Here is a 23,334-nt window from a genome sequence, read left to right as displayed (position 1 = left end):
GCTAACGCCAGTCGGGGCTGTGAGCATCTTGAATTCTGGAATAATAGCCTACTGGTAGACCTACTTCTTCATAGGCTAATGCCTGCCGGTACCTATAGCTTTGCCTTTACAACTTACTGGTAGTTGAAGGTAGTCGAACTTACTGGTAGTCTGCTGGTATATAGGTTAAATACTGTTTGTTGTTTCCCACCCCATGTGCTAATGCAGCTGGGGCTGGAAAGGGAAAATCAATTTTTCTTCTGTAAAAGGACGGTGGTACGTTAGTGAACTGTCGTATGAGTAAGAATCATCAGATACACTTTATTAAATTGCTTTTAACAAGAATTTTTTGTACCCTTCGGAAAAACTTGCGAAATGGAGTCTATCGGGTACTGATTATTTCTTATTCTTCACATTAGGCCACAAAATCCTTTTTATCATGTTTACTTGGTGCTTTAACATATAATTTAACGTATAATCAAATTTCAGTGATAAGTAATAATAAGTTGCCGAACTGTTGAACATATCTTCATCGGGCAATGGGGCCTGAGGTTAAAATGCCTTCCAAAGTGGGGTCAAATGTCATTGGAAGGTTACTTCAGCTGATGCTCTTTGGCCTGGTAGGACGTTAATTTGTGGATTATATTGCTAGCTTGTAATAATGTAAACCATTGTGGAAAATAGGGAAAATACATGTCAAGGATTTGACACACATGAATATCACCCCGTCTCTTCCTCACTCACATACACACCTTTGTTCAACTACGTTTTTTGTAAATGTTACACACCAACATGAAAATGACAGAAATTTACAAGTCATTTATACTGTACAAGCTAAAAAACAAATAGAATATGAACGAAAGAGCCGCATAATACCGGGCAAAGAGCCGCGGGTTGGCCAGGCCTGTTCTAGGGTCTAATGGCGGTATTGCGGCCACATTTTTTCTTTGCGATTTAAAGCTCATATTAAATGCATTTGCCTAGGGCTAGAGAAAAAATGTTTTCACCATATTGTGCAGAATTTAATTTACTTTTTTACTATAATTTTATATTAATTTCAACTGACGCGAAAACGGAGCAAAACTATTTCTTCCAAGACTACTTTTTCCGGGTTACTCTGGACACTCCTTTGAAATGCGGCCAGACATCCCCATAAATGCGTCCGCTTGTCCCTGCTTTTGCGGACGTATTTTTATGAAGAATTTAGCCTTTAACCGTACTGCAGTTTGTTCTGTACAAGACTAAAGAAGAACACTGGAGTTATGAGCAATGCATAGTAAACTGTGTTTATTCATTGATTTGCGAATAATTACGTTTTTACTTTGGCATTTATACAATGGACGGGCCAAGTTTTAAAACGTTTTTAGTATACCTCGCATATCCTATAGGCGTAACTTAACCGTAACGATTATCGTATTCTTACGATGTGATGCAAAATAAAAAGTGAGTCATTATGCTTTGCGTATTGAAAGCCACTGAGGCCCTTTGAATGGACATTTCGCCGTCTTTAATAGCTGAAAGAGCTGGGTTTAGCTTGATCGTATGACTTCCTTGATTTCTTACTTGGTGACTCCACATTCAGATCGGATGCTGAGTGATGTCAGTTAAAAAAGCAAAATTGTTCAACCATTGACAATTTTTGAGAAAGGAAACATCTTGATCTTTATTTTCCATAAAAGTCTGAATATCCTCCATGAGATTCCAGAATCTCTTTAAAGTGCATCTAACTGCACAAAAATAATTTACATCCAGGAGTAAAGAGTCAAGATAAGAGTCAAGCGCTTCCAGAAACGACTAAACTGCCGATGATTCAATCCCAGCGCTCGAATGTAATTTACACACGTTACAACATTTTTCATGACTTCACCAAAGTCCAGTACTTTTGAACACAAGTTTTCTTGATGGTTCATGCAATGGCTGGATGCCTCACTAAAACATCTTGAGTTTGAATAACATCCAAGAATCTTTTAACAAATCCATTATTTTTCCCTATCATTGATGGCGCTCCGTCGGTGGCTAACTAACTACCAACTAACTTCGAAGGATCTATTTCATACTTTTTCATCAATTTTATGAGCTCCTCGCAAATATCTCGACAAGTTGTTGATTTCATACTTGCCATATCCAAAAATTCTTCAATTATGTCAAAATTATCTGTTACTCCTCTAATGAAAACAACCAGCTGAGCAGTATCGCTGAAGTTCGCTCAAGTTCGTCTAAAGCGATACTATAAGCGGAGCATTATCATTATCATTTGCTTTTTCTCTCCTTCAGAGAAACTTCAATATTTTCCTAAAGGTCATCTATTCAGCGAGCTACTGTAAAACAAGAAAGACTTGGTTGCTCTGCTAGATATTTCTTCTCCAGACTCGTATTTTCGGCAAACATCTCTAAACAATTCTTATGAAGTCACCATCACTGTAAGGCTTTCTTTCTTCTGCAATTGCTTCAGATATCTTAAAGCTCCGTTTCTGTTATAACTCTTGCTGTTTTCTCAAAGACTTTTTCAACTTCTGTATTATATCAATTCGGAATTGACCCTCAATCATACTTAGCAGAATGGTTTGAAATGTTAGTGGCGCTTAACATTGTCTTTCATATCTTTCATTACTGCTATAGTACTTTGACAAATCAGGCATACTACATCTTGATTATGTTGAATAACAAAGTAATTTATGCACCAAATTCATTGTTGAACTTCCGTCTTTGATAATCAGCCTTTCTTAATTAATACAAAGGTTATGCCTTTACTATGTCGAGTGTTATACACACTTGTCACACTTTTATACACACTTGTCACACTTTTAATACTCTTTTGTGATGTTTGTATGTTATTGTTTGGTCATTCCAGGTTTGGACATTGAGCAATATATGTCATATAGATGTTTTTTTTCTGCTCCTCGCTTATGGTTTCTGTTTAAGGTGTTTCTTGATTAGAGGTTTTTTATCTAATGTGTTTTATTTGTTAATGTTTAGCTTAAAGGCCTAGTTATATATTGAATATATGCATTTATTGTTTCATGATTTTACATTTGTTATTGAACTACCCTTAGGTTAAACCTTGTCACATCTCTGTAATTCGTTCAAAGCATTTGGTTTGTGTTACTGTATTTTGCCGTAATAATTATGCCTGATTAGTGATTACATTAATTCAGGTTCATTCTGATGTCAGAGGACAATTGAGCACACAGGAATGTTCCGAACTTGGCTTTGGGTCGCAGTTGATGTGTGGATCATGTGATCTCTTGCCACAGTTCAATCTGACGTCTTTGCAGGGTGATTGTCTGCAATGTTGTCAGACAGAAGCTGAAGAAGACGGCACCAAAGTATGTGGCAGATTAATTAACAGATTAATTCTATATTGATATGTATGTAATATACAATAAAGCCCTCATTAGCTCACTTTGGCGGAGCGTTTTAAATATCAGGAATACAATGAAACTTATAGCAGCATAACTGATGTCTGGACTAAAATAGTAAAATCTCTTTTTCCAATTTAAAACAACTTAAATTATATTACCAATGTACTAGGATTCTATCGCACGTTAATTGTGTGAGAAATTAAAATTTAAGCAAAACATTTTCAATGCAAGTCTGATTGTCGGTTTACTTGACAGTGGCATTATGCTATATTGGAAGTTTGTGTATGAGTGCTACCAAGATACCCTCAAATCAAAGGTATATTGTCATGGCGGCATCCAATAGTCACGGTGTGAGTTAGCTTGTGTTTGCATTAGATTGGTGGAAGTTTCTACGTTGTCCCAGAATGTATGTAAACTGCAAAATGATGATTTAACTTTCCTTTCACAACCTTTTAGGGCCTTAAACACGTAATAAAGGGCATGTAGAGTTGGTGTGTTAGACCAGTTTTATGTTATCTCTGTAGTGTACATTTATTGACACAATGTCATTCTGTCTTCCACTGTTATATCATAACAAGTCACTACTGGTTGTGGGCTCATCTTTTTTCTGGTGTTTAGAAATTTCCTTTTGCTCGATTAGAAGTTTGCGGATGAAAAATTGGACGCTACCCCCAAGTCCAAGGTAGGATGAAAATAACCACTTAGAAGCTACAACGGTGATGGGATTGAACAATTTATGATGTCGGAATTGTCACTTAGAAATTAGATTTATAATTGGCTTTGACATCAGCAATTGACAAATTGTGTGGTGACCTCACAGCAAACCACCGTAAATCTTGATATTCACATGCATGATAAGGCAACAGCTACCGCTACAGTGCATATTTTTTGTACATCATCGGTCATGCATTATTATTCGTTTAACTTAACATATTTTGTAAATTAAAATATCTACCTGAAACAGAAGAAATTTAAATTTATTGCAAACAGCATTGTTCAAGATTAAAGAATTTATGTCGCATAGTTACAACATATTTAGAAAACTCCCACAAATAACTGTGAACATTTAGCAATGCGTTTTCACTTCAGTTTGAATTCGGCTCTTTCCTTCATCAATGTCTTGCAGCCGGTAGTTCTACATATAGCAGGCTAACATAATTGACAAAATAAGCGTTGCAGACTTCCAGTTTGCCATGACATATTGTGAACAACTCAATTGAAATTGGGAACAAAGTTACTGTTGGATTCATCACACATACTGATAAAATCCCATCACTGAGTAATAATAGGCTATCTATCTATCGCTAACCATCAAGCTGTCAAGATCGATTGGATAAAAGTGTAAATGGTTTGCAAGCAAGTTGGGTTAAATGTGGATGTGTTTTACTTTTATCCCATTAAGCTGTTTTTTTTATGTCGGTTACAGCGTTCGTGAAAGGAGATAAATCCAGAACTTTTTCAAACCTACATGTTAAGGTCGGTTGTTTTAAAATCATGTAAAGTTAATTCCGCCGCAGGTTATGATTTCAACTTGTCTCAATATTCAGTATATCCGTGGAGCGGAGCCGGTAATCAAACTCCTGGATGAGAATAAAGATGTCCAAGAGACTCTGAGCATCAGCAAGTGGAACACCGACAGCGTCGAGGAGTTCCTCAATGAGAAACTGGTCCGATAAAAATCTGCACAAAGCTCTGCAATATTTGATTTCAATGTCATATCATGTATTCTACGTATTACTCTCGTGCGTCTGTTATTTAGTTGTGAAATATCTCCATTATTTGAAAACAATGCAGTTCATTAGTTGCTCTCCTACTGACCTTTTGGGGGAAAGGTCAAAGGTGAATTTTCCCGAGTATTGAAATGCTCTTGCTGCCAGCTCAATGAAGAAATTTCTGGAAACCGTCTCGGTGTGAAGTTTCTGATGTTTGTTGGCGGTCGACCCGGAAACTACCAAGAACGCATTGTACGTGAAAATAAGCGTCAATGGTGGAAAGATTTCAGTATGTGAATAAAATTGTATCAATATTTTAATTCGGTTTCAGTCAATGTGTTTGCTCTGAAACGGCTTAAATTCTTTGGAGATAGCTGAAAGCCAATGGTATAACTCAAGTCTTTCTGGGGCTCGGTATCTTGGCCATAAGTCTGTCGCTGGTCAGTTAAACCTATTGCTGGACACTGAAACTGGTTTTAAACGTCGGCCACGGCATTGCATGCAACGTAATTGCTCGCACAAGGGATTAAACCAATACGAAATTACATCCACACGTAATCAGGGGTGTACCTAGGGTTTTAGTGCCTGAATACAGAGGCAGCATTTGCTCCTCCAAGTTTTCGAAATAAAAAAGAAATATTAACACCGAAGCAGAAAACTATAATGGAATTTGTTTAATGTCCATCCTGTCTCCCCACCGAGAAGTGCCAAGGGCAAGTTATGAATTCTAACATTTATTCGAACAATAGTAGGTGATGGAACGATTCTGTTGCTGTGTAACCATAGATATAGCATAAACACGATTTATAAACGATACAGTGTTTATACTATATCTATGCGTGTAACTTACCTGTTAGGCTAGCCACGTTTTCCTAATTCATTTAACTGTTATCTATCGCACGTACGTAACGTGTTTCCTTATATATTACAGTATTTGTTTCTTGCAGTTCGAAACTCCGAACGTATGCAATTCTGTGTGAGTGCAATTCTGTGGGTGCAATCACTGTGGAACCTAAATAAACAGTTATGCAGTACATTACATTTTGGTCATCTTAAGTCCACAATGCTTATTTGTTATGCCTGTATTATTTTATCAAAAATCAAGGAAATTGCAAAAAACGTCGGATGCAGTCGAAATAACAGGCAAAGCTGAAGCGAGGTGGTTTGGAAGTTGCAAACAAAATTTCTTCCTTCAGGAAACTTCTTTTTCGTCGTTGTTTTCATTATTGATCGGGTCGTCGAGCAATTGCTAAAAAATATGTGAAAAATGGTTAAGTAACGGAATTAAGGTGATTCCTTGTCTCGGAAATATTAAGGATATAGTTAGGTTTCTAGCATAGTTACGTCATTATTGCGTTTATGTAACCTTACTTCATAAAATTACAAGTCACACCAGTTTCTTTTTTACATAAACATTATATTAGTGTTTTAAGCTCATGCAAAGTTTTCAACGCGAGTCACACATCTCCACGAAAGCTGATAAAATGACTCACTTGAGTTTCCTCAACTTGTGTTGTTTTTTTCTTCGTCACGTAAAAGCGAACAGCTAACGCCAAAGCGTAAACAATACTAACAATCGCTAAAATCCACATCATCCAAGAAAAATTTAAAGCATGAACAATTCCCGCGCCAATTAGCGGCCCTGTGAAAAATGGTCGCTTATACATGTTTGCCCGGCGTCTCAGTCACACAACGTAACTGTACTTACCAACAAAAAAGCCAACCATAATGGCAATGTCGGCCAAGGCGTAAACATTTCCGTAATCAGAGTCGTGTCTGGTCTCACTCAACACAGCCAAGTCTGGGTAAATGCTTCCGGTAACCAGACCGATTCCCAAACCTATCACCAAGGTTGGACCAATTGTGGAAACAAAGCTGCAAGATGGAAATATGTTTCCGCACGTGGTTTACTTGACGTATGATATGCTGGTGGTAAAGACGCTTAAGACGCTATTAACCTACGCACAACTCGCATAAGTGAAGTTGATTTAAGTTTTTTTTTTTTTAATGTTTAAAAAACATTCATTGCGTTTTGCTACGAGATGAAAACGATTAAAAAAAAGCGAATAAAGTCAAATTTTTTTCTCAGCAGCTAAACAAGCAGTTTAACCCACAGGGAAATTTAATAAGTGACTAACGTGACAGAACTGTTAACAGTGCTGTTAACAAATCTATTATCATTAAGATTACGTGTACTTTTGCCTTACCTTGGTGTAAATGGAAGCGCAACAAGCCCAATGCAAAATATAACTGAGCCCAAAACCGCGACAGCTATCGGCCAGCGTTTTAATGGGGTAAAATTAATCATGTTTGACGCCAGACCAAAAAGACCAAACAATGGCAAGAAAGCCAAGCCTAAAAACAAGTTCATAATGAAATACATGATATGACGGGCACACTTAATCATGTTCGTAGACTTACCTAGTTCCCAGTTGTGAGGATGAAAACGCTCGATTAACCAGGTTGTAAATGTGCCATTCAACGCACCCAAAATGACAGACCCCATGAAAATAACTCCCAGATAAATCAGAATGTCGATGTCTTTTAATAATATCCACATGTTTTTTGGCTTCTCATCCTGTCGTAGTTTAATTCATGACACCATAGAAATCAAAGTGTAAAGTAATTGCGTAGAAATGATCATCTTTCAAACTTACTTGTTCAATTCGTTCGATCTTTAGACAATTGTAAAATAACTGCAAGATTCCAAACAAAGCTATCAACCCGGCAAGAAGAAAAAAAGTGGCTTCTTTACCAGTAAAAGCGGTCATTACGCTCCCGTAAGGTGGTCCAACTTTGTTAGAATAAGTTATTGAAATTTACTTTATCTAGAGTTGTAGGCTATGATAACAAACATATTTAACACAGCACTTACATGCTGAGCCGACACCTAACATGCCGAAGGTTATTCCAATGATTTTCCCCCTCTGCTCCTCCTCAGGAAAGGTCCTAGCCAGCATTGTCATCCCGGCCGCCGTATTACAAGCAGAGCCTATGCCTTGTACCGCGGGGGATACCAATAGAACAGCGTAAGACTGCCCCAATGCAAAACCTGTAAGCACAGACAAGAAAATCACGACGTCAGTAAAATGCAACGCAACAAAACAAACCTATTGCAGCTGTACAGAGAAACACTGCCCCAGCAAACATAGGAACGCTGTGTCCGATCCTGTCAATCAATGGACCGACGAACAGATCGGTGATCATTTCCGTTACAGTTTTGGCGGCAAATATTGCTGCGATTTTTACACCTTGCGTTGCAAGATAAACTTTTTCTGCATCTTGGAGATTTTGTGCCGCGGCTGTTGGTGAAATTAGAGTCATATTTACAGTCGTTGCTTCGGAAGTGGCGTTTGTCGACGTATCTAAATGGCTGCTTTCCTTCAGGTCTAATTGGGACCTTAAATGTATTTTCCATAACAAGGTTGGAACGATTGGAACTGCAGAGAGAAAATTAAGCTTTAAAGCGGCCAACGTAAAACCGGTCGTGAACTTAATTCTTTTCTACTCAATTCAACTCCATTTATCACAATTTAACCCAATTCAGTCCCAATATATCTGACCGGGTTCAAAGTACTTAGACAAATAGGCCACTGGGTCAATTTTAGATTCAATCAGGATTGAATTGACCAGGGCTCTCAAAACTAGCTCTCACCTATCGCTCCTGTGAGTGTGTAGTCGAGGAAGACAATGGAAGCCACGATAACCACAGCTAATATTTTCGAACTTTGCATTTGTTGTAAAAGATTCATTTTCCTTTTCCAGCTGAAAACAACGTTAATGTGTAGTTGTAGTTACTCAACACTGCGTTTCACGCGTACGGGACTTACCGTAGGATAACCATTGATAAAATAAACGATAAATTCAACTGTACCTCCAAAGCAAAGAAATTACGGATCATATTTGTTTGCTAGTTTTATGCTGTTTTTAGGCTTTGACGTTGGATCTCAAATAAATGCGCAAACAAAACATCTCTTTACAATTGTTTTTAGATTATTCGAAGTTAGCTCACCTCGTCCTTCTTATTGCAAAGTAGAGTTAACGAAGCTCACAATAAAACGAGCTTTTCAATCAAAAGTCGCTCTAGGACTGACTCATGGACAAAATAACCTTATGAGAAAATTCCTCCTTACACCAGTTTAAACCCCTTCCTTCTACGTTGCAGCACTCGACTCCAGTTTCCTTCCCGTTGCTTCCAAGCTGCGCACTCGACACTATGTGCAAACAGTCTGCCCAGGATGTGTTCGTTTTGAACGGGAAAAATGGCTTCTCAGATAGACGTGAAAGCAACCTAATCAGCATCTTGTGACTACTTGTTTGTGTGGCCAGATTTATCAGATTTGTTGATTCTATGCATCGGCTCCATTCGTTTTTTTGCCACAATTGACTGCTGGGAGTGAAACATTTGACGCTCATCTTGTTATAACAAAGTGCAAAAAGAACAAAGCTCACAAAGAACGAACGGGAAAACAGGTGCATAACCTAGACTGCTGCTCAAGCCTAATAAGACTGTTTGTTGGGTGCTTAGTATCAGGCCAACCATCATGCAATCTACCCAGTACCTAATGCAATATTTATCGTTGTCCCAATGCAATCGCATCATTTTACATATCTTTTCATTGTTTATGAAAATGTGGCCGTTATTACTGTGTCTTAAAATCAATTATGTCAATAATTCAACCTTTAACTGTCTCATGCTTTCCTTCGTAGTGTGTGAAAGAGTTTTTTGATTTTTTCCCTTTTTTTGCTCTGCGCAAAAGTTGCCTCGAAGGATTTGGCAAGTATATATGCACTATGCCTTGATTATTCTGTGGGTTTGGGTAATTTAGCTAGTTGATCTTGGGATTAAAAAAACAAAGCTAAAATTTGCCTGATGCATCTCCAACGAAGCCACTTATTTTCACAGCCATAGAAACAAGAAATAAAACCTGGTCCGGGCTTCCCTCCGCTTTGAACTAATGTTTCCCTTCCCGCCGTCAGGCATTATCTTATTCAAGTCTATTCAACCAAATTGAGAATCAGGCTTCATACAAAAAGAAACGTCTTAAACGATAAACGCCTTCATTTTGTATTGATTTAAATAGACAAATATCACAAGATTGTTTTCCTAATTCAGCGGTTAATTTTTTTTTGTCTGTACATAGATGATAATTTTTTTGGTAAATTGAAAAAAACTTTGAAACTTTGTTCGGAAGAAATGTTTCCCGCCATCTGAACTGGACAAACAGAATTATCTATTCAGTGAATGCTTCAAATACTTTAAATTTTTGTGCACAAAGCATAACTGCAATAACATCTATTTTCAACGTTGCTACGTGAACAGTTAGCCAGCTAACGGCAAAATAACTTGCAATATTTTGTTTGCGCGATTAATAGTCAATATTTCTTGCGAGTAAACCGACAACCAAAATGTGTTGAATGACAACACAGCCATAGAATAGAATAGGAAGAAGTAAGAATGGTTTAATGGGAGCAGGGATTGTCAAATTCACATAAAATTTGAATTTTAATGCAAAATACAGCGTAAATGGAAGAGATATTTTCACAAAATTCCATTTCAAAAACCGAATAAACGGAATTTTGCATCACGGAATACACTAAGCAGCTGGGAAACTTTGTTGTGCGTTTGCTTGTCCTCCGAGTAGGTGCTGGGAACGCCGCACAGCTAAAGGAATCATCGACGCAGTGAAGAGCATTTTTGACAAAATGTAATAATTTCGCTTGTCAATATTTGGACATTCACTTAAGATGCGACTATTTAGGGATTGCAATGAACACCACATGAGTACGCCGACTAGTGTTGGCCTAATGGTTAACGAGCACAGGAATGCTTGTAAATCTGAATTATGCCATTCAACTAAGCCGTCAAACGATACCCAAGGCCACTTTTCCTTCAGCAACTAAGGCCTTACTTTTAGGTTAAAAACAAGCAAAATGCAAACTGTTGGTATTAGCAGCGCGATGCGCAGTAAGGAAGCACTCGAAGTGACAGGAAGGGACCCGAAGTTAACATCTGCGTATTATTACGTCGAGGAGGAGGTTACGGCTGGTATATAACGCAATTTACTCACAACGTGAGTTTGTCGATATGCCAGTCTTGGAACGATCTTGATTGAAAAGCTCACCTTTTGTGAGCTTCGTTAAATTTTCGCCGCTACAAGAAGAAAAGAACCGGCTGAGGTTTCCTTCAATAAGGTGAAAACAATTTGAAAGAAGTTTCAATTCGTCAAAGGTAAAATGAAAAAAGAACATGGAATTAGCAGACTAAAGTTAGTCATAATAAAACTGGTTGTGAAAACAAAAACATCCATCGTTGTATATGAATGATTATAGTGCGCTATACAACAAGTCATAACTACAGTATATGAGTAATGCCAATCAAAAAATATTTAAACGCTAAAACTAACGTTGTTTTCAGCTGGAAAAAATAGAATGAATCTTTTACAACAAATGCAAAGTTCCAGCATATTTGCTGTGGTTATCGTAGCTTCAATGGTATTCCTCGATTACACACTTCAAACAGCTATGAGTGAGTTTAAGTTTTCAGAATCTTATTACTTCCAAACCCTTAATTCTACCCAGGTTAACCCTACAATGTACTTTGATTACTATTTGACAAAAGGCATTTTTTCAGCACCAGTGGATATTGAAGCTCAAATTGAGATAAACAGATATGAGTTGTTTTGGGAAAAATCCAGTTTACGACGTAGCCGTTACGTTGGCTGATTTAATTTAATTTCCTTTCTGCAGTTCCAATCGCTCCAGTAGTGCTATGGAAAATACATTTAAGATCTCAATCAGAGTTGAAGGAAAGCGGACATTTAGATACGTCAACAAACGCCACTTCGGAAGCAACGACTGTAAATATGACGCTAACTTCACCAACAGCCACGGCACAAAATCTCCAAGATGCAGAAAAAGCTTATCTTGCAACGCAAGGTGTAAAAATCGCCTTAATATTTGCCGTCAAACCTGCCGTACAAGTTGTCACCGACTTGCTGGTAGGACCGTTGATTGACAGGATTGGATACAGCATTCCCATGTTTGCTGGGGCAGTAGTCCTCTGCGTAACTGCAATAGGTTTGTTTTGTTGTGTCACATTTTACTGACGTTATGACGTCATTATTTTGAACTAACAACAGCTGTTATTTCGATTCAACTTTTTAAAACGGGTGGGCCCAGCAAAACATTCACTTAAGTTTTATCAGTACCAACAGCAATGTTTAGTTCAATATCTTTCCCTTGATTTTCTTAACATAAACCTTATCGTTTCAGGTAAGTCCTTCTTATAAATTTAATCATTCTTTGCTTTGTTTCTGGATATGTCGTTATTTTTGCAATTATTGTGTTAAATGTACGAACAGGGTATGCATTGGGGCAGTCTTATCCAGTTCTACTGGCATCGGCAGCGGTACAAGGCATAGGTTCTGCATGTAACGCGGCGGGTGGGATGACCCTATTGGCTAGGACCTTTCCTGACCCAGACCGAAGAGGAGAAATGATCGGTCTTTCTTATGGTATGATAGGTGTTGGCACGGCAAGTAAGTGCTATGTTAAATACGCTTGGTGTCTTAGCCTACACCTCTAGATAAAGTAAATTTCAATAACTTATTCTAACAAAGTTGGACCACCTTACGGGAGCGTAATGACCGCTTTTACTGGTAAAGAAGCCACTTTTTTTCTTCTTGCCGGGTTGATAGCTTTGTTTGGAATCTTGCAGTTATTTTACGGTTGTCTAAAGATCGAACGAATTGAACAAGTAAGTTTGAAAGATGATTATTTCTGCGATTACTTTACTTTTTGATATCTATGGTATCATGAATTAAACGATGACAGGATGAGAAGCCAAAAAACATGTGGATATTATTAAAAGACTTCGACATTCTGATTTATTTGGGGGTCATTTTCATGGGGTCTGTCATTTTGGGTGCGTTGAATCGCGAATTGAATTGCGAGTCATTAAACAATCTATAACAGGAAAGGAAGCCAACGAACATGTGGAAAATGATAAAGAATATCGACATTCTCATTGACCTTGCCACGCTTTTACTGGGAGGTATCGTTTTGGCAGCGATTAACAGTACAATGCCAGCCTGGTTAATTGGGCGCTTTCACCCCCCCAATTGGGAAATAGGTAGGTTTTTATGCGCTGCAATTCCTTACCTGTCTTTAGCCTTACCTGTATTTGAGTGTTTTATAATTAACCTGTTCTTAGGTTTGACTTTCTTGCCAATGTATGTGGTTTTTGGCCTGACACCAAATTTGACCAATTTTACTCCATTGAAACGCTGGCCGGTAGCTGTCGCAGTTGTGGGAGCACTTATCCTCGCCGTAGGACTTATTGCATTGCCATTTTCATCAAGGTAAGAGTCCGTTAGCTTAAAAAAAGGCAACATAATAATTGAATTTCCTACATCAATTCCTATTCCAAACGAGTAACTATATTTTTGAAGGATCTATGACGTCATCGTTCCGTTCTTTTGCGTTTTACGTTCATGATGCGTTAAATTACGCATTGTTGCTGACGCTACTCCTCGTGCTTTCATTAATTAACGCTTACTTAGTGCATCCTTTTATAGTTCACTTTCTGCGTTTTAAAAACGTGTGTATCAAGATTCTGTAGAGAAAATAAGAAGAATAAAAATATGCAGCCATAGTTTGTGAAAGCAATCAAATAAACAGCCACGCATGACTACATGTTTAATATCATTGCATTGCCTTGTCAATTTTAATATTATCTGAGTTCTTCTTTGTCTTCATCAATTTCTACAAATTTTCCGGTCGGTTCATCTCTCACATATCCCAATATAACTATGACGTACCGACGTTAAATCTTTTACCTTTCTTCCATATTTCACTCGCTGCAGTCCAAAACTTGACTTTATTTGGCTAATGAACCTAATTCCTTTCCACATTTTTTATTTTCTTGCCATTTTATAATCCATTTTGTTAAAACAATTTTTTTGCTCCAATTCAAGTCTTTCCTTTGATGGAATTTTTCTACTAATGCAAACAGCGATACTTTTATGTGTTTCCACAACAAGTAACTTACCATTAGCGCAGCTAAATGACTTAAACCACATGCTGAAACATATCTCTATCTTGCAGCTTTATCTCCACGATTGGTCCAAACGTGGTGACAGGTTTCGGAATCGGTGTGATATCTGGAAGCATTTATCCTCATATGGCTGTATTGTGTGAGGCCCTCTTCGACTCTGATTATGGAAGTATCTACGCGTTGGCCGACATTGCAATGAATACTGGGAATTGTGCTGGTAAATATTACACTGACCTCATGTGATTGTCCCGCCGAGGAAAAGCATAAAAGCGACCGCTGCTTACAGGGCCGCTAATTGGCGCGGGAATTGTCCAGGGTATAAGTTTTTCTTGGATGATGTGGATTTTTACGATTGCTAGTTTTGTCTATGCTTTTGCTGTAACTGTGCGGTGGTACGTGACGAAGAAAAAATTAACACAAGTTGAAGAAACACAGGTGAGGAAAATTACGCGTGAATACCTATACACTGTAAGGCACGGTATAACTGTAATAGTATGTTAGCTACTGTGGGCGCGCAGGTATGCCCGCGCCAATGCACTTGCAGTTCCGATCCCGTGAGATGGTTGCTGGTACCCGTTGTAGCTTTACTGCGGTCGTGCGAATAGGTAAAAATAAGTGGCGGGTACCTGTAAAAAATGTGGGCATGCAAGTGCGGGCATGAATGACTGCGGTCGCGGATGACAAGCCTAGATTTGTAGGTGCATGTAGAAGAGATGCTCAGTGATTTGAAAAATGCTTTAAACCGAGACTAGTAGCATGTAATGTTCAAGTGAAAAATTAGACTGGTGATTTACTAAAGTAAGGATACGCAATTACAGATTATAATGTTGCAGCAGGTAATTAGCTCTCATTTATTGATATTTTTTTATTTGTATTTTAGCAGCTGCTCGAAGACTCGACCAATGACGAGAAAAACGATTAAATGTTTTTCCTATGAGAGGAATCTTATTTTCAATACAAATCACCGCACTGTAATAACTGGTTTCCATTTTATCCTTTTTAAGACATCTTCATCCCAAGGATTTTCGTAGGTTTTGTAAGCGACAAAACGACATAATGACAGCAAAAAAAGCTTAGTGGAATGAGAAGACAAAAGTAATTTTTCAGGAATTTCCAAAACATTTCCACCACAAAGTTATTTTTTAAACCCATTTTTGTTTAAACCCGTTTATATTGCACATGACGAACTCTACCATTGAACATAATCGTGTTTGTTTGTTATCGCAAAATATGTCCTCGTGCAGTTGGATTAAATTGATATCAATGAAAACGTTATTTACAAATGTGAAATAACTCTGATAACTTTCTGCCAGAAAATCTTGCCTTACAACAATCTTTAGAATTTGTAAGTCCGTTTCTTATTTGTCCATCTTTCACCATTGATATAATATAAATGCGTCTATAATACAAAATAATAATTACGTCTTATATTCATTTCAGGCAATCCGTACAAGTCCGTTATGAAATTTTTCTTTTTTGTGAACCAGCAATTACAACAACAGTCGTAACCGACCACCTGTCTCGTACCACGTTGCTAGCTTTACAGGTGGCGTATGCCACAAATACCTAACGTCATCCTTGGCATGTACTCACGTACTTGTAATCGTTTCTTTGACGTATGTGCGCAGCATAATATGCAAAAAACGCCAAATATGTCGTGGCAGCCCGCACTACACTTTAAATTCTTTGATTACTTGTTATGAGTTAGAGTAAAAACAAAAATTGTCGCTAAAAGTTTATTTTGTATCAACGATATTACATGTAAAAGTCCAGCATGCATCATACTTAACAAAAAATCATGGACGATTTTGAATTCAATAATTCGACAATAATTCAACCTTTAACTGTCTCATGCTTTCCTTTGTAGTGTGTGAAAGAGTTTTTTGATTTTTCTCTTTTGTTTTGATCTGCGCAAAAGTTGCCTCGAAGGACCTGGCAAGATTATATCCACAATGCCTTGATTATTCTGTGGGTTTGGGTAATTTAGCTAGTTGATCTTGGGATTAAAAACACAATGCTAAAATTTGCCTGATGCATCTCCAACGAAGCCACTTATTTTCACAGCCATAGAAACAATAAATAAAACCTGTTCCAGGCTACCCTCTACTTTGAACTACATGTTTAACGTTGCTCCGTGTACAGTTAGCCAGCTAACGGCAAAGTTACTTGCAATATTTTGTTTGCGCGATTAATAGTCAATATTTCTTGCGAGTAACCCAACAACCAAAATGTGTTGAATGACAAAAGAGCTATAGAATAGAATAGGAAGAAGTAAGAATGGTTTAATGGAAGCAGGGATTGTCAAAATCACATAAAATTTGAATTGTAATGCAAAATACAGCATAAATTTAAGAGATATTTTCACAAAGATCCCTTTCAAAAACCGAATAAACGGAATTTTGCATCACGGAATACACTAAGCAGCTGGGAAACTTTGTTGTGCGTTTGCTTGTCCTCCGAGTAGGTGCTGGGAACGCCGCACAGCTAAAGGAATCATCGACGCAGTGAAGAGCATTTTTGACAAAATGTAATAATTTCGCTTGTCAATATTTGGACATTCACTTAAGGTGCGACTATTTAGGGATTGCAATGAACACCACATGGGTACGCCAACTAGTGTTGGCCTAATGGTTAACGAGCACAGGAATGCTTGTAAATCTGAATTATGCCATTCAACTCAGCCGTCAAACGATACCCAACGCCACTTTTCCTTCAGCAACTAAGGCCTTACTTTTAGAAAACAAGCAAAACAAGCAAACAAGCAAAATGAAAAAAATTAAAAACAAGCAAAATGCAAACTGTTGGTATTAGCAGCGCGATGCGCAGTAAGGAAGCACTCGAAGTGACAGGAAGGGACCCGAAGTTAACATCTGCGTATTATTACGTCGAGGAGGAGGTTACGGCTGGTATATAACGCAATTTACTCACAACGTGAGTTTGTCGATATGCCAGTCTTGGAACGATCTTGATTGAAAAGCTCACCTTTTGTGAGCTTCGTTAAATTTTCGCCGCTAAAAGAAGAAAAGAACCGGCTGAGGTTTCCTTCAATAAGGTGAAAACAATTTGAAAGAAGTTTCAATTCGTCAAAGGTAAAATGAAAAAAGAACATGGAATTAGCAGACTAAAGTTAGTCATATAATAAAAATTGTTGTGAAAAAAAAAACATCAATCGTTGTATATGAATGATTATAGTGCGCCATACAACAAGTCATAACTACAGTATATGAGTAATGCCAATCAAAAAATATTTAAACGCTAAAACTAACGTTGTTTTCAGCTGGAAAAAATAGAATGAATCTTTTACAACAAATGCAAAGCTCCAGCATATTTGCTGTGGTTATCGTAGCTTCAATGGTATTCCTCGATTACACACTTCAAACAGCTATGAGTGAGTTTAAGTTTTCAGAATCTTATTACTTCCAAACCCTTAATTCTACTCAGGTTAACCCTACAATCTACTTTGATTACTATTTGACAAAAGGCATTTTTTCAGCACCAGTGGATATTGAAGCTCAAATTGAGATAAACAGATATGAGTTGTTTTGGGAAAAATCCAGTTTACGACGTAGCCTTTACGTTGGCCGATTTAATTTAATTTCCTTTTTGCAGTTCCAATCGCTCCAGTAGTGCTATGGAAAATACATTTAAGATCTCAATCAGAGTTGAAGGAAAGCGGACATTTAGATACATCAACAAACGCCACTTCGGAAGCAACGACTGTAAATATGATTCTAATTTCACCAACAGCCGCGGCACAAAATCTCCAAGAAGCAGAAAAAGCTTATCTTGCAACGCAAGCTGTAAAAATCGCCTTAATATTTGCCGTCAAACCTGCCGTACAAGTTGTTACCGACTTGCTGGTAGGACCGTTGATTGACAGGATTGGATACAGCATTCCCATGTTTGCTGGGGCAGTAATCCTCTGCCTAACTGCAATAGGTTTGTTTTGTTGTGTCACAATTTACTGACGTGATGACGTCATTATATTGAACTGACAACGGCTGGTATTTCGATTCAACTTTTTAAAACGGGTGGGCCCAGCAAAACATTCACTTAAGTTTTATCAGTACCAACAGCAATGTTTAGTTCAATATCTTTCCCTTGATTTTCTTAGCATAAACCTTATCGTTTCAGATAAGTCCTTCTTATAAATTTAATCATTCTTTGCTTTGTTTCTGGATATGTCTTTAACTTTGCAATTACTGTGTTAAATGTACGAACAGGGTATGCATTGGGGCAGTCTTATCCAGTTCTACTGGCATCGGCAGCGGTACAAGGCATAGGTTCTGCATGTAACGCGGCGGGAGGGATGACCCTGTTGGCTAGGACGTTTCCTGACCCGGATCGAAGAGGAGAAATGATCGGTCTTTCTTATGGCATGATAGGTGTTGGCACGGCAAGTAAGTGCTTTGTTCAATATGCTTGGTATCTTAGCCACCAACTCTAAATAAAGTAAATTTCAATGTTCTAACAAAGTTGGACCACCTTACGGGAGCGTAATGACCGCTTTTACTGGTAAAGAAGCCACTTTTTTTCTTCTTGCCGGGTTGATAGCTTTGTTTGGAATCTTGCAAATATTTTACAGTTGTCTAAAGATCGAACGAATTGAACAAGTAAGTTTGAAAGATTTTAAGAAGAATTTTTAATTTCTATGCAATTACTTTACCTTTTGATATCTATGGAGTCATGAAACAAACTGTAATAGGAAAGAAAGCCAACGAACATGTGGAAAATGATCAAGAACATCGACATTCTCATTGACCTTGCTACGCTTCTACTGGGAGGTATCGTTTTGGCAGCGATTAACAGTACGATGCCAGCCTGGTTAATTGGGCGCTTTCATCCCCCCAATTGGGAAATAGGTATGTTTTTATGCGCTGCAATTCCTTACCTGTCTTTAGCCTTACCTCTATTTGAGTGTTTTATAATTAACCTGTTCTTAGGTTTGACTTTCTTGCCAATGTATGTGGTTTTTGGCCTGACACCAAATTTGACCAATTTTACTCCATTGAAACGCTGGCCGGTAGCTGTCGCAGTTGTAGGCGCACTTATCCTCGCCGTAGGACTTGTTGCATTGCCATTTTCATCAAGGTAAGAGTCTGTTAGCTTAAAAAGGGAACAAAGTAATTGAATTTCCTCGTACATCAATTCCTATTCCAAACGAGTAACTATATTTTTGAAGGATCTATAACGTCTTCGTTCCGTTCTTTTGCATTTTGCGTTCATGATGCGTTAAATTACGCATTTTTGATGACGCTACTCCTCGTGCTTTCATTAATTAACGCTTATTTAATGCATCCTTTTATAGTTCACTTTCTGCGTTTTAAAAACGTGCGTATCAAGATTCTGTAGAGAGAATAAGAAGAATAAAAACATGCAGCCATAGTTTGTGAAAGCAATCAAATAAAAATCAAATAAATCAATCAAATAAATAAATCAATCAATCAATCAATCAATCAATCAATCAGCCACATGACCACATGTTTAATATCTTTGCATTGCCTTGTCAATTTTAATATTATCTGAGTTCTTCTTTGTCTTCATCAATTTCTAGAAATTTTCCGGTCGGTTCATCTCTCACATATCCCAATATAACTATGACGTACCGACGTTAAATCTTTTACCTTTCTTCTATATTTCACTCGCTGCAGTCCAAAACTTGACTTTATTTGGCTAATGAACCTAATTCCTTTCCACATTTGTTATTTTCTTGCCATTTTATAATCCATTTTGTTAAAACAATTTTTTTGCTCTAATTCAAGTCTTTCCTTTGATGGAATTTTTCTACTAATGCAAACAGCGATACTTTTATGTGTTTCCACAACAAGTAACTTACCATTAGCGCAGCTAAATGACTTAAACCACATGCTGAAACATATCTCTATCTTGCAGCTTTATCTCCACGATTGGTCCAAACGTGGTGACAGGTTTCGGAATCGGTGTGATATCTGGAAGCATTTATCCTCATATGGCTGTATTGTGTGAGGCCCTATTTGACTCTGATTATGGAAGTATCTACGCGTTGGCCGACATTGCAATGAATACTGGGAATTGTGCTGGTAAATATTACACTGACCTCATGTGATTGTCCCGCCGAGGAAAAGCATAAAAGAGACCGCTGCTTACAGGGCCGCTAATTGGCGCGGGAATTGTCCAGGGTATAAGTTTTTCTTGGATGATGTGGATTTTTACGATTGCTAGTTTTGTCTATGCTTTTGCTGTAACTGTGCGGTGGTGCGTGACGAAGAAAAAATTAACACAAGTTGAAGAAACACAGGTGAGGGAGTTTATGCGTGAATACTAATACACTGTAAGGCACGGTATAACTGTAATAGTATGTTAGCTCCTGTGGGCGCGCAGGTATGCCCGCGCCAATGCACTTGCAGTTCCGAACCCGTGAGATGGTTGCTGGTACCCGTTGTAGCTTTACTGCGGTCGTGCGAATAGGTAAAAATAAGTGGCGGGTACCTGTAAAAAATGTGGGGATTCAAGTGCGGGCATGAATGACTGCGATCGCGATTGACAGGCCTAGCTTTGTGGGTGCATGTAAAAGAAATACTCAGTGATTTGAAAAAAGCTTTAAACCGAGACAAATAGCATGTAGCCTAATGTTCAAGTGAAAAATTAAACTGGTGATTTACTAAAGCAAGGCTACTCATATACGGATTATAATGTTGCAGCAGGTAATTAGCTCTCATTTATTGATATTTTTTTATTTGTATTTTAGCAGCTGCTCGAAGACTCGACCAATGACGAGAAAAACGATTAAACGTTTTTCTTAAGAGAGGAATCTTATTTTCAATACAAATCACCGCACTGCAGTAACTTGTTTCTATTTTATCCTTTTTACGACATCTTCTTCCCAAGCAATTTCGTAGGTTTTGAAAGCGACAAAACGACATAATGACAGCAAAAAAAGCTTAGTGGAATGAGAAGACAAAAGTAATTTTTCAGGAATTTCCAAAACATTTTCACCACAAAGTTATTTTTTAAACCCATTTTCGTTTAAACCCGTTTATATTGCACATGACGAACTCTACCATTGAACATGATCATGTTTATTTGTTATCGCAAAATATGTCCTCGTGCAGTTGGATTAAAATGGTATCAATGACAACGTTATTTACAAATTTGAAATAACTCTGATGACTTTCTACCAGATAATCTTGCCTTACAACAATCTTTAGAATTTGTAAGTCCGTTTCTTTTTTGTCCATCTTTTACCATAGATATAATAAAAATGCGTCTGTAATATAGAACAATATCTACGTCTTGTATTCATTTCAGGCAATCCGTACAAGTCCGTTATGAAATTTTTCTTTTTTGTGAACCAGCAATTACAACAACAGTCGTAACCGACCACCTGCCTCGTACCACGTTGCTAGCTTTACAGGTGGCATGTGCCACAAATACCTAACGTCATTCTTGGCATGTACTCACGTACTTGTAATCGTTTCTTTGACATATGTGCGCAGCATCATATGCAAAAAACGCCAAATATGTCGTGAAAGCCCGCACTACACTTTAAATTCTTTGATTACTTGTTATGAGTTAGAGTAAAAACAAAAATTGTCGCTAAAAGCCAAAATTATGTACCATAATTAACAAAAAAGCATGGACAATTATGAAATGAAGTAGTGAGCGCATAATAACAGATTTTGGCAAAACAACATGCAGTGTACTTTTAATTTTTGCTTCATAATTGTTGCAAATTGTTTTTGAAACAAACTAATCTGCATTGGTTCGTTTTCATGTAAAAGTGAAAAGATTGACTGCGGTGACCGTTTTGCAAAACATGTCTGTAAATCTCATGTGTGCAAAGCCCTGCCACACATTTAGTACAATAGCCGTGTAACAACAATCCCGGCCATTATGCAAGGTGTGGCACTTCCACGAACTAAGCTCATCAGTATGCACGCCGAAACTTTTCATCTTCATGCCAATTCACCACATGACAAACACACAGTACAAATTTGGTCGTTGTAATAACAATTTGCAAACAGAGGCATAACCATTAACCTCACCAACAACTAACGTCAGCATGCTATTTCGACACCGACCTGCAATCAAAAGAAACATGTAGCCTACCCAGTACAATTTAAGCTTCATGCTTAGTGCACGCAACCATTTCCAAATTTACGTCTTTAAGTTTTGTTGGGGAAAAGTTCATGCATAGTGAAATGACTAAATATGTAACAAACTTTGCACATCATCAATTGGTGACGTTAGTCCATGCTGTACTAAAGCACTAAGGCGCGGTCATAACCACAACGACGGGTGTTTTTGCTGAATAGAATTCTGTTAGTGACTCACTGACTGTTGTTGGTGGCTGTAGTTTGTGACAAAACCAAGAGCGGTTTAGTTCTTTAAAAAATTGATCAGCTGATGTGGATTTGTTTCAAGTGCTTGCAGCTCGAGCAAACAACAACTTGCGGTTCATTATGTCATGAATCTTGTGTTATGTCACTAATAGCAGCCTATCAATTACTGAGCAGTTAACAATCAAAGGGTGCTATTTGAAAACAGCAGGCTGATTTTCCGTTTGAAAAACATTCGTTTTTCTGATTATAACCTTGCCTTTCTCAATGAAAAACTAGGCAATACATAGCGTTATCAACAACAAGTTGTTATTCTGATAAGCGACCACGATCACCAATTGTAGAGCACTATTGAATACCAGCATGCTGCAATTTGTAACATCACGAGAAAGTTTTAGCATGTGTTCTGTTAAAACTGCTACTGCAACCATTGCCAGTATACCAGTAACCATAGGCTACCGTTGGTAACTACTTCCTCTACCTGCAAATATCAGGCGAATGCACAGTAACGCGCTTATATTTTACCGTCCATCTCGCCATTTCATCACACAGAATCAAACAATTATCTTCACACCGAATTATAATACATAAACAAATAATGCTGGTTGGTTTAACGCCAATAAATAGATAAAGAAACAAAGAATTGAAGCTTCAATCCACGCCATCACGCATCACGGCAAAGTTTGTGTCTTTGCACGCACGACTCCTTATTGAAAACAGCCGTACTTTCCAGTTGGGCTTATAGCTACCCAGGTTATGTTTTAAAGCCTGCAGTTTTGATATACAGCCTGCCTGGCAGATATGTGCTACTAAATCTGTGTGCAATTACATCATAGACAACTGCAACAGATTACTATAAAGCGGATACGGCAACCTATCACTCCGCCATTTATACACAAAATCCC

At 37.8% G+C, this 23,334-nt stretch overlaps 4 protein-coding genes across 7 annotated transcripts; 3 read left to right on the top strand and 1 right to left on the bottom strand.

The window, feature by feature from the left end:
- Positions 1 to 440: 440 nt before the first annotated feature.
- LOC143464633 (selenoprotein F-like) lies at positions 441 to 5,373 on the top strand. Its single transcript, XM_076962519.1, has 5 exons — positions 441 to 599; positions 3,135 to 3,305; positions 3,960 to 4,023; positions 4,768 to 4,817; positions 4,889 to 5,373. Exons 1-5 carry the CDS (start codon positions 519 to 521, stop codon positions 5,015 to 5,017), a joined length of 495 nt encoding a protein of 164 aa, XP_076818634.1. The 5' UTR covers positions 441 to 518; the 3' UTR covers positions 5,018 to 5,373.
- On the bottom strand, positions 4,303 to 9,899 carry LOC143464630 (synaptic vesicular amine transporter-like). 2 transcript variants are annotated; one of them, XM_076962518.1, is made up of 10 exons: positions 9,066 to 9,899; positions 8,709 to 8,818; positions 8,305 to 8,493; positions 7,929 to 8,105; positions 7,711 to 7,847; positions 7,475 to 7,631; positions 7,261 to 7,408; positions 6,762 to 6,928; positions 6,547 to 6,695; positions 4,303 to 6,302 (listed from the first exon to the last, which is right to left on the bottom strand). In XM_076962518.1, the coding sequence occupies exons 2-10, from the start codon at positions 8,803 to 8,805 to the stop codon at positions 6,246 to 6,248; spliced, it is 1,278 nt and encodes a 425-aa protein (XP_076818633.1). In that variant the 5' UTR covers positions 8,806 to 8,818; positions 9,066 to 9,899; the 3' UTR covers positions 4,303 to 6,245. The 2 variants fall into 2 exon arrangements, with proteins under 2 accessions (XP_076818633.1, XP_076818632.1); XM_076962517.1 differs by having other exon boundaries at positions 8,164 to 8,493; positions 9,066 to 9,897.
- Positions 9,900 to 10,909: 1,010 nt separating this feature from the next.
- On the top strand, positions 10,910 to 15,463 carry LOC143464629 (synaptic vesicular amine transporter-like). 3 transcript variants are annotated; one of them, XM_076962516.1, is made up of 10 exons: positions 10,910 to 11,285; positions 11,472 to 11,582; positions 11,804 to 12,133; positions 12,418 to 12,594; positions 12,676 to 12,812; positions 13,031 to 13,187; positions 13,269 to 13,416; positions 14,162 to 14,328; positions 14,398 to 14,546; positions 14,995 to 15,086. In XM_076962516.1, exons 2-10 carry the CDS (start codon positions 11,486 to 11,488, stop codon positions 15,031 to 15,033), a joined length of 1,401 nt encoding a protein of 466 aa, XP_076818631.1. In that variant the 5' UTR covers positions 10,910 to 11,285; positions 11,472 to 11,485; the 3' UTR covers positions 15,034 to 15,086. The 3 variants fall into 3 exon arrangements, with proteins under 3 accessions (XP_076818631.1, XP_076818630.1, XP_076818629.1); XM_076962515.1 differs by having other exon boundaries at positions 10,911 to 11,248; positions 14,992 to 15,463; XM_076962514.1 differs by having other exon boundaries at positions 10,913 to 11,285; positions 14,992 to 15,463.
- Positions 15,464 to 17,057: 1,594 nt separating this feature from the next.
- LOC143465388 (synaptic vesicular amine transporter-like) lies at positions 17,058 to 21,471 on the top strand. The gene is made up of 10 exons (XM_076963629.1): positions 17,058 to 17,200; positions 17,389 to 17,499; positions 17,721 to 18,050; positions 18,335 to 18,511; positions 18,588 to 18,724; positions 18,817 to 18,973; positions 19,055 to 19,202; positions 20,004 to 20,170; positions 20,240 to 20,388; positions 20,839 to 21,471. Exons 2-10 carry the CDS (start codon positions 17,403 to 17,405, stop codon positions 20,878 to 20,880), a joined length of 1,404 nt encoding a protein of 467 aa, XP_076819744.1. The 5' UTR covers positions 17,058 to 17,200; positions 17,389 to 17,402; the 3' UTR covers positions 20,881 to 21,471.
- The last annotated feature ends 1,863 nt before the right edge of the window (positions 21,472 to 23,334 follow it).

The sequence above is a fragment of the Clavelina lepadiformis genome, chromosome 7 (assembly GCF_947623445.1).
Source record: "Clavelina lepadiformis chromosome 7, kaClaLepa1.1, whole genome shotgun sequence".
NCBI classification, from domain to species: domain Eukaryota; kingdom Metazoa; phylum Chordata; class Ascidiacea; order Aplousobranchia; family Clavelinidae; genus Clavelina; species Clavelina lepadiformis.
This window is presented reverse-complemented; position numbering and strand designations above follow the sequence as displayed.